The sequence below is a fragment of the Bufo bufo genome, chromosome 9 (genome assembly GCF_905171765.1).
Source record: "Bufo bufo chromosome 9, aBufBuf1.1, whole genome shotgun sequence".
Classification (NCBI taxonomy): domain Eukaryota; kingdom Metazoa; phylum Chordata; class Amphibia; order Anura; family Bufonidae; genus Bufo; species Bufo bufo.
The window spans coordinates 160820720-160835598 of record NC_053397.1 but is presented as its reverse complement, the minus strand read 5'-3'; the positions used below and the strand labels follow the sequence as shown (position 1 = coordinate 160835598).

General features: G+C 44.7%; 1 protein-coding gene across 3 annotated transcripts in view; it reads right to left on the bottom strand.

Annotated features, from left to right (window-relative positions):
- Positions 1-4300, bottom strand: part of TMEM184B (transmembrane protein 184B) — a 66518-nt gene extending 62218 nt beyond the window's left edge. Inside the window, exons 1-2 of one of the 3 annotated variants that reach the window (XM_040406968.1) lie at positions 4038-4300; positions 2053-2205 (exon numbers count right to left, since the gene is read on the bottom strand). In XM_040406968.1, the coding sequence (XP_040262902.1) occupies positions 2053-2103 (51 nt within the window). In that variant the 5' untranslated portion in view covers positions 2104-2205; positions 4038-4300. The remainder of the gene's footprint in view (positions 1-2052; positions 2206-4037) is intronic. The other 2 variants (XM_040406967.1, XM_040406969.1) reach the window with 2 other exon arrangements.
- Between the last annotated feature and the right edge of the window lie 10579 nt (positions 4301-14879).

Below are 14879 nucleotides of genomic sequence, written 5' to 3'. Positions count from 1 at the left end.
ACTCCAGCTCTCTGACAGGTCTGTGGCCTGAAAAAAGTGCAGGGAGTCGACCACTTACAGAATCTACTGCCACGACCATAGACGCTTCATGGTCGGATGCAATAGTAACAGGAAGATACAACCAGAATCCCAACATAGGGCAGGTATGCTGGGAAATGGAAAATAACGCAATCCTTTTTCATTTTCATTTTTAATTCATGATTGTGGGAAGATCCATTCAATTTGGTGTTTTCTTTATACGTGATAAGGCTTCATGCACACGACCGTATGTATTTTGCGGTTCGCAAAAAAACGGATCCACAAAAAACACGGATGACTTCCGTGTGCATATTTTGTGGAACGGAACAGCTGGTCCCTAATAGAACAGTACTACCCTTGTCCGTGATGCGGACAATAATAGGACATGTTCTATTTTTTTGTGGACCCATTAAAATGAATGGTTCCATATACGGTCCGCAAAAAAAACAGAATGGACACGAAAAGAAAATACGTTCATGTGCATGAGCCCTAAGGCAAAAAAAAAAATGATAAAAAAATTACGTAAGCACTCTTCCACCGCCCCATCATATGGTTTTAGCGAGGAACTGTGGAAAAGCAGAGTAAATAATAAACCGCTATCCACACAGAGAGAAGCCCGCAGAGTATTAAGTACACAAGGACGCTTTCTAGCTCTGTCACAGCTGATTGCTCAGTGCTTACACCAACACTGGTGTAACTTACAGTATACGGGCGGCTTCCATATTACCGCTGGCAGGTAATAAAAGCTACATGACAATTAGCGGACGCCGGGGCAAGACAAAGACACGGATCTTTAGTTCAGAGCGCCTCCAGGCAGCCTTCCCCAAACTCACACCGAGTGAAAAGACAATAAGATTTTTTTTATTTGATGACGAGTGGCTTCTAGCTCCATTTATATTTAATAATATACAGTCCAACACATGTCGCCTTAAAGGGGTTTTGCACATTTCAATTCTTCTCCTAAGCGGCCAGAGTGGAAGTGACAACCTCTGATCATGTGAAGGGCTTGGAGCAGCAGCTGTCCCTCTGCAGCCAGCAAGGTCACTTACAATACAAAGTGCAGGACACCTTAGGCTACTTTCACACTCGCGTTTTGGCTTTCCGTTTCTTAGATCCGTCATGGGCTCTCACAAACGGTCCAAAACGGATCAGTTTTGCCCTAATGCATTCTGAATGGAAGAGGACCCGCTCAGAATGCATCAGTCTCCATTCCGCTCTGGAGGCGGACACCAAAACACCGCCTGCAGCGTTTTTCTGTCCGCCATGTGGTGCTGAGAAAGACGGATCCGTCCTGACACACAATGTAAGTCAATGGGGATGGATCAGTTTTCTCCGACACAATAGAAAACGGATCCGGCCCCCATTGACTTTCAATGGTGTTCATGACGGATCCGTCATGACTATAGAAGACATAATACAACCGGATCCGTTCATGACGGATGCATGCGGTTGTATTATTGTAACGGAAGCAGTTTTGCAGACCCTTGACGAATCCGCAAAAAACACTAATGTGAAAGTAGCCTTATTCTGCCAAGTGGAATTCTGTTTGAAGTTAATACACATAAAGCACTTTCCTCCAAGTAGTATCCGTCCGGATAACCGAGAAGGGCGTGCAACTCTTCCGTAAGGGCACCTATAACAATACTTCAAGCAAGCAATCACAGGCACTGCTGGCAGGCTCTGAATAGAGACACTATGCAGGAGAACATGGAGGGAGTCGGAGCCTTCTGCGTTCTCGCTGCACTACAGATGGGTCAATTTCATAAAACAATAAAATGTACTTTTGTGAAATTAGGTTGGTGCGATGGAAATAATCCAACCCATGGCAAAATCCATCAGTGCACGTGTGGTACCATAAGGATCGCCTTACACCTCGACTTGCTGTGGTTTCTTCAAGATGCAATAGCAAATACAGCATGGCACGCCGGGGCAAATTCATGGTGTCCAGGTCTACACTGCCATATTCCACACATACTCAGAGCTACACATGAAGGACGCTAGGGCATGGATTACATGTCTTCTGTAGGGACTTACCTGCGATTCTGAGTGCTCGGCCCGTTCCGACAAAGTAAGCAGGAAAAGCATTAGTTAACCCTGCCGAGAGCAGATTCTGCGTCCTAAGTACATAGGGGCCCCATCGCTGGGGGCCAGAGGATCCCCCTTACTTCAGGAAGCTGTTCTGGGTACCTACAACGAGAAAATACAAAAAAGTTAAAGATCTTTAGAAAGCTTTTTAGAGAAGTTGGGGGCGGACACAATGGCATTTCAGGAATGGCATGCGAGTCTGGAGAGCGGTGGTCAGAGTTCCACCAATCAAAAAAAAGGAACAGATCCAAGCACTGCAACCTCCTGACCTGTGGGAGGTGAAGGGTCACTGACCCCCACCGGGCCCTACCCTTTTCACAAGAGGTTGTTCTGTTGAAGATCAGCATAACCAGGTAAGAGGTGTAGTCGTCTACCCCCAATAACCCACTCTTCCATTGAAGGAGCATACCACATCTGGACAACCCCTACTAGGCAATGCAGGAGCCCTAGGGGGGTCCCTCAAGAGTGCCCTGGACCGGAGAACTGTTCTATCAGGCTCTCCTAGCTGCTACAATGGGAATGTCACATGAAGGCCCTGGGCTGATCTGAAGACTTCTCCAGGAACAAGCAGAGGTGCACGACCTGGCGTCTGACTGAGGAGACTCTGGGGTCTTGTTCACAAATTCCTTCTCTTTAGGACACAGGAATATCATGAGGCTTGTGGGTAATAAAATGCTGCAATCAAGTACGTCCAGAGCCCCCCATCTCTGCAATGCCCACCTTCTGAGCACAATGTCCAGGGACCATCAGACCTAAAGAGGTTGTCCATGGGCTGTGGCTGGTACTACTGCTCAGCCAGTGAAGTGACTAATGCTGCGCTGTAATACCACACACAACCTGCAGACAGGGGTGGTGCCGCTTCTGGGAGAAAGCAGACATGTTATTACTGATCCTGGACAACCCCTTTAAGAGGTAAACATCTGCACTGCTTCCTCTATGCAAGTAGCAGGATTGATAGGTGACTAGAGGAGAAGATGCACCTGCGTTATCTATCTCCTCTGCGGGATTGATAGGTGACTAGAGTAGAAGATACACCTGTGTTCTCTCCTCTGCAGGATTGATAGGTGACTAGAGGAGAAGATACACCTGTGTTCTCTCCTCTGCAGGATTTATAGGTGACTAGAGGAGAAGATGCACCTGCGTTATCTATCTCCTCTGCAGGATTGATAGGTGACTAGAGGAGAAGATGCACCTGCGTTATCTCCTCTGCGGGATTGATAGGTGACTAGAGGAGAAGATACACCTGTGTTCTCTCCTCTGCAGGATTTATAGGTGACTAGAGGAGAAGATACACCTGTTTTATCTATCTCCTCTGCAGGATTGATAGGTGACTAGAGGAGAAGATGCACCTGTGTTCTCTCCTCTGCGGGATTGATAGGTGACTAGAGGAGAAGATGCACCTGCGTTATCTATCTCCTCTGCGGGATTGATAGGTGACTAGAGGAGAAGATACACCTGTGTTCTCTCCTCTGCAGGATTTATAGGTGACTAGAGGAGAAGATACACCTGTGTTCTCTCCTCTGCGGGATTGATAGGTGACTAGAGGAGAAGATACACCTGTGTTCTCTCCTCTGCAGGATTTATAGGTGACTAGAGGAGAAGATGCACCTGCGTTATCTATCTCCTCTGCGGGATTGATAGGTGACTAGAGGAGAAGAAACACCTGTGTTCTCTCCTCTGCGGGATTGATAGGTGACTAGAGAAGATACACCTGTGTTCTCTCCTCTGCGGGATTGATAGGTGACTAGAGGAGAAGAGCTGGACTAGGCCATCCGCAGTCCACGGCAGCGCAACAGGCAGGGGGTCACCTGTCCCAGCCAATCACAGCCCAGTATCCAGGCCACCCAGGCTCCTACAGACCCCAAATAAGAGCGCCAAGAGGTCGTGCGCCTACAGCAGCCAATCAGCGGCCGTCACCCGGGCTGCTCCCTCACCTGAGCCCGCACTTCTTATGTAGTAAAGTCTGTGTGTGCTCACCCTCTCCAGCAGACGCCCCGGGCATCCGGCTCCACAGCCGCGGGCTGACACGGAGCAGTAATCGCACTGCGGTACCGGCCACCGACAGCTCATACAGGAGGCAGGCAGCTGTGTGGTGTGCTGCTCCAGATCCGCTATTCCGCGCATGCGCCACAAGCTGGCATCCTAGCCGTGCCTGCTTGGCTCTGTGTACACAGCGACGTCAGGGGAAGAGGGAGAGGTGCGGACGTCATCGGTTCCCTGCAGTCTCCGCCCACCTGAGTGGATGGGCGTGGTTATCAGGTGACGTAAGTTTCTATTTAAAGGGATGTGCGCGTCGCGCGGCGACCTGTAACTAGATTAGTGTGTGGTCAGGAGACAGTGTCACGGATGTGGATTAGAGTGGGGGGCGGATTGTGTACAATGGAAGAGCTGGAGCCGCAGATGTCAAGGTGCTGGCCACACGCTGCAGATTTTGTAGAAAACATTTGTTTTCCGGTCATAGAAACGCTCTCCGACAAAATCTGCCAAGTGTGAATGCATCCTTACTTTAGAGACTGATATTGGGCCACGAAGTTGCTTCGTTCAAAACTTCGGAATAATTCTGTATGGAGTTCCGTCTCAGTACAGTATTAGAATGTATGGGCTCCGATTTGTAGAAGTTAGTCGCGTGTGACGTCATTGAATAACTTCAACACGTCCGTAGTGTATTGCGGATCCGCAGTACACCCGGCTAGCACCCCCATAGAACTGCCGGAAGTTCTCTGTGCTCTCTGCATCTCGTAGAGAATGAATGGGTCCACACCCGTTCCCGATATTGCGGAATGGATGCGGACCCATTTGTGGATGTGTGAATGGACCCTTAAACTTGAAACCGAACTCGGCTTTGGTTCCAACTGGTGATCTCGGAAGGGACTTAGAGTCAGGAGAGGGGGGCCTGCAGGGTGGATTTTTTGCGACTGTACCAAAGACTATCATTATAGAAATTGTCGCGCGACAAATGTCGTCGTGTAGACCTAGCCTAACGCTGCCACGTGACATGACATTTTATGATGGGGGCTCTGGTTCCTTACTGATTTCTATTGCTACAATCTCCGGCCTGGACAGACCTGGAAGTGGTGATGGCCCCTACAGGAATGTAAAGGGAGGGGAATGTAATGGTAATATCTGGACCCCTCTATCACCACACCAAAGTCACGCGGGACTTTGCGAATAACTAACTTTGGCTCATCAGAGCCCATACATTCTAATACTGTACGGAGATGAATCTCCGTACAGTATTAACCCAATGTAGCATCCGAAGCTCGTTTCGCTCATCACTATTCCACACAGAAACCATGGCAAGAATTGATCGTCTTCAGACCCTTTCACTTTTCTCACATTTTGTTATGTGGCAGCATTGGGCTAAAATGAAAAAAAAAAAAAGGTTTTCCCCCTCAGAACCCCATAAGGAGAAAGTGAAACCAGAATGTTTAAAATCTTAGATAATTTTTTGAAAAAGAAAAACTACATTTCGGACATAAGTATTCAGACCCTTTTCTATGACCCCTGAACTTTAGCTCTGTGGGCCTCTCATTCCTCTTCACCTGGAGTCCACCTGCGGTAAATTCAGTGGATTGCACATGAGTTGGAGAGACACAGCGCTGCCTATATAACGTCTCAGCGGACAATGTACAGGATTAAGAATATTATCAAAAAGCACATTTATTTCAGTAATTCTATTCAAAAAGTGAAGCTCATATATTCTATAGGCTCATTACACACAGAGTATATCAAGCAGGGGTGCACCACCAATGAGGCGATCGGGAAGGGTTAAGGGCAATGAGCGCTTTCATTGTGGCAAAGGGGTTAGGTTAGGAAATTAGCAGGGGGGAGGGGGCACCGTTTCAATTTTTGCCTCAGGCAGCAGAAAGGCTAGGTGCACCCCTGATATCAAGTGTTTATTTCTTTTAATGTTGATGATTATGGCTTACAGCTAATGAAAACCCTTATCTCAGAAAATTACAATATTATATAAGACCAATCCGATTTTTAAGGCTACTTTCACACTAGCGTTGTTTTAATCCGGCGTTCAATTCCGACATCGGAACTGCCCGCCGGATCCGGAAAAACGTGTGAAAACGGATTACATTTGAATCCTGATCAGGATTTTGATCACAATGAAAAAATGCATTGGAAAAAACGGATCCGCCATTTATGGACTTTAACCTTTTTTTCACATTTTTCGGGTTTAACATGCAAAAGCCGGATCCGGTTTGACTGAACACACAGCGCCGGATCCGGCGTTAATGCAAGTCAATGGGAAAAAGACCGGATCCGGCGTTCAGTCAAAGTGTTCAGGATTTTTGGCCGGAGGTAAAAATACAACATGCTACGTTTTTCTGAAAAGCCTGATCAGTCAAAAAGACTGAACTGAAGACATCCTGAACGGATTACTCTCCATTCAGAATGCACGGGGATAAAACTGATCAGTTCTTTTCCGGATTTGAGCCCCTAGGACGGAACTCAGCGCCGGAAAAGTAAAACACTAGTGTGAAAGTACCCTAATACAGAAATGTTGGCCTACTGGTAAGTACCGGTATGTCTAATATATGCACTCAGTGCTTGATCGGGGCTCCTTTTGCATGAATTACTGCATTAAGCCCTTAGGGCTTGTTCACTCGACCGTGCCGTTTTTTTGCAGTCCGCAAATTGCGGATCTGCAAAAAACGGATGCCGCCCATATGCCTTGCGCAATTTGCAGAACGGAACAGGAGGCCTATTATAAAAATGCCTATTCTTGTCCGCAAAACGGACAAGAATAGGACAGGACTCATAATTTTTGCGGGGCCACGGAACGGAGCAACGGATGCGGACAGAACACAGAGTGCTGTCCGCATCTTTTGCGGACCCATTGAAATAAATGGTTCCTTATACGGATCATATGCGGAACGCAGAAAGCGGTCCGTGTACGGAACGCAAAATACGTTCGTGTGAACGAGCCCTTAGTGACCAGCCTGTTTTGGACCTTACTGACCAAGCGTTTTTCTTCCCTTTTCCGTCGTCTCGTTCCAAGAGCTATAACTTTTGTATTTTCCGTCTATATTGCTTTATGAGGGCTTCTTTTTTGCTGGACAAGTTGTAGTTTATAATGGCGCCATTTTGGGGTACATATAACTTTCTGATTAACTTTTATTAACTCTTTCTGGGACGGAGATGGGAGAAACAGCAATACTGCCACTGCGTTTTTACACTATAAATTTTATGGCGTTCATTTTTCGGTATAAATAACATAATATCTTTATTTTCTGGGTCACTACGATTACAGTGATACCAAATACATATAGTTTGATGTTTTTGCATTGCCGCTTTCCAAGACCCATAACTTTTTTATTTTTATTTCTATGGAGTTGTGTGAGGGCTTAATTTTTGCGGGATGACTTGTATTTTTCATTGGTATCATTTTGGAGTAAATGTTGCTTTTTGATTGCTTGTTATTAACTTTTTTCAGTGGCAACTAAGAATAAATGAGCAATTCTGCCTTTTTTTTATTTATTTTATTTGAAAAAAATTGACGGCGTTCACCGTAGAGGATAATTTACATGATATTTATGTAGTCCGGGTCGTTAGAAGCGGCAATACCAAACATATGGGGGAGATTTATTTTTTTTTTGCAATTTTTTTTTATTGAAAAGCGTATTTTCAATGGAAATAAAGCATAATTTTTTTTTATTGAATAAATGTTTTTTTTTTTTACTGCTTAATAGTCCCACAAGGGGACTATAACAGACAACATTCTGATTGACTTTAACCCCTTAAAGACCTGGCCTATTTTAATTTAAAAAAAAATTTTTTCCTCGTGTTCCAAAGCCATAACTTAAAAATTTTTCCGTTTATATAACTATATGAGGGGTTGTTTTTGGCAGGACAAGATGAATTTTTTAATGCCACCATTTAATTTACCATGTCTTGTATTAGAAAACAGGAAAAAAAATTATTTGCGTTTCAAAATTGAAAAAAAAACAGAATTCCAAAGGTTTTGACATCACAGCGTTCACTGTGCAGTAAAAGTGACCTGACGTTCTTATTCTGCGTCTCAATACGAATACCAAACTTGAGCCGTTTTTTTTCTACTTTTAAAAAAATGAAAAACTCTAGAACTCTGTGCATGCGCCAGCAGGATTCAGTTTAGTTATTGAAGCCACTGCCCAAAGCAGTTAACAGATGGCGCCAGGGGCAGACTGGGAACTTAACCACCTCCGGACCGCCTAACGCACGGATGCGTCCGGAAGGTGGTTGATTCATTCCTCCTGGACGCATCCGTGCGTCATCTCGCGAGACGCGAGATTTCGGTCAGAGCCGGCCCGCGCATGCGCATTGCGGGCCGGCAAAAGTTAAAGGAGTATTTCGTCAGCAACCTGCCAGCCAATCATCGTGGCTGGCAGGTTGCTGATTTTTAAAAAATCGAATCACAAGCCATATAACAGATCATATTAGTATAGTATTACAGTAAATATGATCTGTTATATGGCTTGTCTGCTCCTCTGCTGGTCCTTTTCGTCGGTTGGATCCAGCAGAGGAGCAGACTTCACAGTGAGTAGCACCAACACTACACTTTAGCCCCAGATCACCCCCCTGCACCCCAATTAACCCTTTGATCACCCCTTTGATCGCCCCTGTCAATCACTAGTGAAAGGAAAAAAGTGATCAGTGTAAACTGTCTCTTTTTTTTTTTAACTGGTATTGACTGTTAGGTTTTAGGGATAGTTTAGGCCCCTTGGTTAGGTAGTTTAGCGTCAGTTAGCGCCCAGCCCACCGCACCGCAGTCACTTATTCGCTGATTAGCGTATCGCTAATCAGCATTTGTACTTTTATAGTATCTGTAAGTGATCAAAACTGATCACGGTCAGATCTATAATAGTATTAGTGTCACTTTAGTTCGCCCTCCACCCAAAACGCAGTGTGTTGAGGGAAGGGACATATTCAGGTGTGCATGTGTATATATATATATATATATATATATATATATATGTATGTATATGTATGTATATATGTATATATAGGCCCTTCTTCTGGGCCCGTCCAGTTGTGATGTGTTGCACACATAGAGATGTATGTGTGCCCCTTGGGCGGCATGCATCTCTATGTGTGTAAGCCATATGGGTACTAGTGATGAGCGGGAGGTGCCATATTCGATTTCGCGATATTTCGCGAATATTCGCATGAATATTCGTGTTATATTCGTTGAAATCGAATATTCGCAATTATCGCGAAAATATTTTTTCGCATATTGCGAAAATTTATCTTGATAGTATAAGGCAACGTTCCTATGCTAATGACTATGGCTAGGCTAATATGTGTATTTTACGAAATTTCGTAATATTGCTCTAACTTCGTCTCTTAGAATATTACGAATATTCTAAAAGACGAAGTTAGAGCAATATTAAGAACATTTGCAAAAGTCGAAATTGCGATGCGAGTAATATAACACGAAATAGTCGCATGAAGATTTAAACTTAGCACTGCTATATTCCATATTCTAGCCTAATATGGAATATAGCTGTGCTAAGTTAGCACTGCTATATTCCATATTAGGCTAGAATATGGAATATAGCTGTGCTAAGTTTAAATCTTCATGCGACTATTTCGTGTTATATTACTCGCATCGCAATTTCGACTTTTGCAAATGTTCTTAATATTGCTCTAACTTCGTCTTTTAGAATATTCGTAATATTCTAAAAGACGAAGTTAGAGCAATATTACGAAATTTCGTAAAATACACATAGATTGTATTTAAGCTAATATACTGCTATAGTAATAATTTTTAATAGTGTACATATTTTACAAAACTTAAGTTCAGAAGAGGCAAAAAAAAATTACAGGAAAAAAAAGGGATTATAGCACTATATTAGCTAAATTACAATCTATATGTGTATTTTACGAAATTTCGTAATATTGCTCTAACTTCGTTTTTTAGAATATTCGTAATATTCTAAGAGACGAAGTTAGAGCAATATTGCGAAATTTCTAAAAGACGAAGTTAGAGCAATATTAAGAACATTTGAAAAAGTCGAAATTGCGATGCGAATAATATAACACGAAATATTCGCATGAAGATTTCAACTTAGCACTGCTATACTCCATATTCTAGCCTAATATGGAATATAGCAGTGCTAACTTAGCACAGCTATATTCCATATTAGGCTAGAATATGGAGTATAGCAGTGCTAAATTGAAATCTTCATGCGAATATTTCGTGTTATATTACTCGCATCGCAATTGCGACTATTGCGAAATTTCGTAAAATACACATATAGATTAGATTGTAATTTAGCTAATATGGAATATAGCAGTAAGTTGAAAACGCCACTGACTGGAGCAGCCAGGAAGCCAGGAATCCAAAGGACAGGTAAGAACAACTTTAGGGAAGTGGGAAAGAAAAAAATATAATAAAAAAAAAAAGAAAAAAAACGAATATTCTATTTCGCGAATATATAGAACGATATTCTAAATATTCGCGAAATCTCGAAATTGCGATATTCGAGAAAAAAATTCGCAATTCGAATATTCGCGCTCAACACTAATGGGTACATATATATCTATGGATGTGGCCCAGACATCTATGGATGTATATGGGCCCCTATAATATAGGAGGGCTTATTCCTGCCCCTATGTTAATATAATGTCCGTTCATATATGCGTATAGATGTGCCCCAAGCATCTATACGCATATATGCCGGAATCCCGCCGAAGTGCGCCTGCCAGGTGGGTGGAGGAGACCGACAGTTGGACAATTATGTCCAGCGTCGGCCTCTACAAAGGACAGAGGATCAATAAGATCCTCTGCCCTTTGTCACCATCTCCGGCCGCGCCGGAGATGGTGCGCCTAACAGAGACATGGGAACAAAGAGTTCCCATGCCCCTGTGAGTGGCTGACCTCCGGCGCTGTAATTACAGCGCCGGAGGTAAGCGTCCGCTTCACAGGCGGGAGGATCAAAGGATCCCCCCCCTGGAAGCGCGCTCCGAGATCCTCGGGCCGGCGCGGTGACGTCACATCACCACGCCGGCCCACGGGTTGAGGCCGGCGGTGCGCATGCGCACGGCGCCAAGAGGAGGACTGCGTGCGGGCGCCGCGAAGTTTAAATAGACCGGCGGCGCTCCGCTCTGCAGTCGGGTTAGTCCAGCACCACCACCAGCAAGCGAGGCATCCCCTGGACAACGAGCCCCCCCTGGACAACGAGCATATTACCGCTAAGTATATCCCCCTCCCTATACCACCAACGATATATATATATATATATATATATATATGTACAACATATATAGATATATATATATATATTATCCCCTGCCATATAACCCCTTATACCACCAACGATCCCCTGTCCCTGATTAACCCCTCATATCCCCTGATTCCCTTGCAGTCCCTGTAGTCCCCTAAGTAACCCCTTATACCACCAACGATCCCCTGCCCCTGATTAACCCCTTATAGCCCCTAACCCTCAACCCACCAACTTCTGTGTTCCCCTATAGCCCTGGTTTCCCCATAACCCCTGGTACCTTCCCCTGCCCTGAGCCTAATCCCACTGTGTTCCCCCAGGATCCGACCCCTGACTCCCCTTCCCAACTGCCCTGCTTATCCCAGACGCAACAGTGTCTGGATTTACCCCTTGTTATTCCCGTAGGGAGAGTATATTGATAGGATTGGGTGGGCTTCTGGTAAATGTATGTATGTGTATTATAGTTAGATACTGGGGAGGAATTGGGATTGTGTTAGCGTAGAAAGAACCGTATTAGTGTGTGTACTTACCTTGCTGTGGGTTGCCATAAACTATATATACCTATTCCCTTTGATATAGATATATATAGTTGGAAACATAAATCCGTCTTAGTAGTAAGGCGCGACAGCCATAGCTGTAGTGTATTGTTGGTACTGTATTATTAGTGTATTATGTGTGTTATGTTCAGTAAGGATTAATAAATACTGTCATATTTATACCTATTGTGTAACGTGTGGTTACTAGCGGTAGTTAGTAAGGCGCATGCAGCTAGTTTAGTGGTTAGTGTAAGGCAACCAGTAGCGATTTGTTGTTACGTAAGGCATAAATAGGCGGAGTTATCATAAGACGACCCACCCCTATTTATGAATATTAATTATTGAGATTTGCATAAATACCAATAATTAATATCCCCTTTAACATTGGCGAGCCAGGCCCACTGCTAGGAATTTGTTTTCTGTGTTTGGTTTTGGTGAAAAGAATCGCTTGCGCTGTGAACTAGTCAGGCGGGAGGGACGCGGTCAGTGGATTCTGAGCGTCCATTGCCTGATAGTTCGTACAGGGAAAGCGGTTTGTTCAATCAGAACCAGACACAGAGCAATCTCTACAGCAGAGAATCTAAAAAAATTTTTTCTGTATTAATATTTTCTGATTCCTTTACACGCCCACTGAAGAGAGTACCGTCGTCATTGAAGTCGAACATAAGTCGTCTGGCTGGTCGGGAGAAGGCGTTCCGAATATTGAAGGACCTCCTCCACGCAGCAACACAGCACAACAAACGACACCAATGAAGATGGCCTCTCGTCAAAAAGTAAGTATGAACTTCGCCACACTGCAACACCTCAGCAAACATAGCACATACAACCCCATCATCCCCACCACGTACAAATCCACTGAGCTGCTATGGTCCACCTTATTGGACCAGGCATACGCTCATGACAAACTCTACATTAATCGCAGCATGTTTAAAAAAACAAAAAAACGACTCCAAATGTTAGCCAAATTGGTTCACACCTTTGAGGATATCATTTGGAAGCCGGAACATCTGGAAACACTTAACAGCACGTCAAAGGCAGAGGAAGTTTCCAACACTGCAAACTTCCACTGCAATTGTTGTGTTGAGAACATTAAACAATTACACACATTACAAACACAATTACAAGAGAAATCCCAGTGTACGGTCGAGAGGGGCAGGGAGATTTGCGTGTTAGAGTCTAGACTCTCGGACAAGGAGAGTTTCTACTCTGACATGGATAAGGAACTGCTCAGACTGTACACTGAGATAAACCAGTTCAGGAACAATACGGTATCTATGGATAACATGATTGTTCAACTTCGAGAGGACCTGGCTGCAAAAACGCAAACCATTGCGGATTTGCAGCAGGTCATCTCGAATCTGTCACGGCCTGGTGCTAACAGTATGGTGCCCACGAAACAGGTTTGTGTTTCGGAAACGGCACAGGGGGAGATAGCGGCGACAGCGCCAAGATCTTCCACGGATCAAACATCCGATACAGTAGACACTAGGGGACAGGTGGAACGGACGCTACATTTCACCCACACACCCAGGGAGAATAGTAGCAACCGATGCCAGGAACAGGGCAACGATTGGAGAGAGGAAAGTGGTTGGCCATTTACCACTTCCAATCCGCCAACGCGTCCGGAAAGACAGGAAGATTTTTATCCTAACCATTCCAGTATGGAAAGGATAAACTTCCTGTTACGGATCTGCAAGGAGATCCCAACATATGATCCCAGTGTAGATCCGTTTACTTCATGTGATATCTTCGAGGGTCACTGTAACAAGTATTCAGTGGCTCACGAATATCGCATGGAGTTATTCAAGTTATGGTTACCTACACACCTAAACCAAAGGTATGAGGTAACGGGGAGGACGCAACCCATGAATGGACAGTTTTATGACAAGGAGGAACGTCTCTCCATACTCATGAGACTGGCAACGGGCCATTGGGACGTCACTCCGGATATCCTGTCCAAGTTCAAACCCACTATACATGACGAACCTCTGTCTATGTGTAGTCGGTTTGAAGCAATGTACAGAAGGGTTACAAAAGATCACGGTATCGGAATTCCACAGGGTATGATACGTATGTTTGTGGAAAAATTCCCATACCTTGACACTGCAATCCGGTTGAGTGCAGCTAGGGAGCCATCCCTCACGGATGCTGCTATGATTATTGAGCAGTGCAGACAGGATACACTGCTCAATAGGAAATCCGTCAAAGTGACGGAGCGTGCGCCTGTACACGATACATCTCAAGATGAACGGGTACAGCACACAAAAGGTAACTCGGCTATTCGCCCCACAGCCCCGCCATTGGAAAGAATGGGAGGCATTCGATGCTTCCTATGTTTACAATACGGGCACATAACGAGGAATTGTCCACAATGGTCACGTAACAACCGGACAAATCCTGAGAGAACAGGCAATAATAACGGTTTCAAGATGAAACCTAATTATGCCAAACCAGTGGGGGAATATCTGGGACATTCACAGGTCCAGACACCAAAACGTGTGGCTGTTGTGAATGACCCAGCGCGTTCGGTAATGAGTGTGGAATCCCGGGAATCCACACGAAGGGTCCATAGCAAGAACCCACAAGTGGCAGTATGTACCTCACAGGTACCTACTGGGAGTCTGGTAGAAATTGATTGAAGATCAGGGATCCCTAAAGATCTGGCGCCAGTATGTCCCATCATACTGGATTCTTCAGGGAGACCCCACATAAAGGCCAAAATCAAAAATCAGGACGCCGAAATCATGCTTGACACTGGTGCGGAAATTTCCATTACCAATGTCAAACATGATTTACATCCCAACAGCCCTCAGTGTGTGGTGATCGGATTTGATCACCAACAAGGGGGGGTGAGGGCCCACAGAATAGAAGAAGTAATTGTCCAGATTACCAGTCACACGACCCTTAGGATCCCCATGTGGTATTACCCCGGTTCTGACAACATTATTGGAACCGACGTAATGACACAAAATGGGTGGATCTTAGATCTGGCAAATAGTATTGTATGGAAGGGTCCCAGACAATC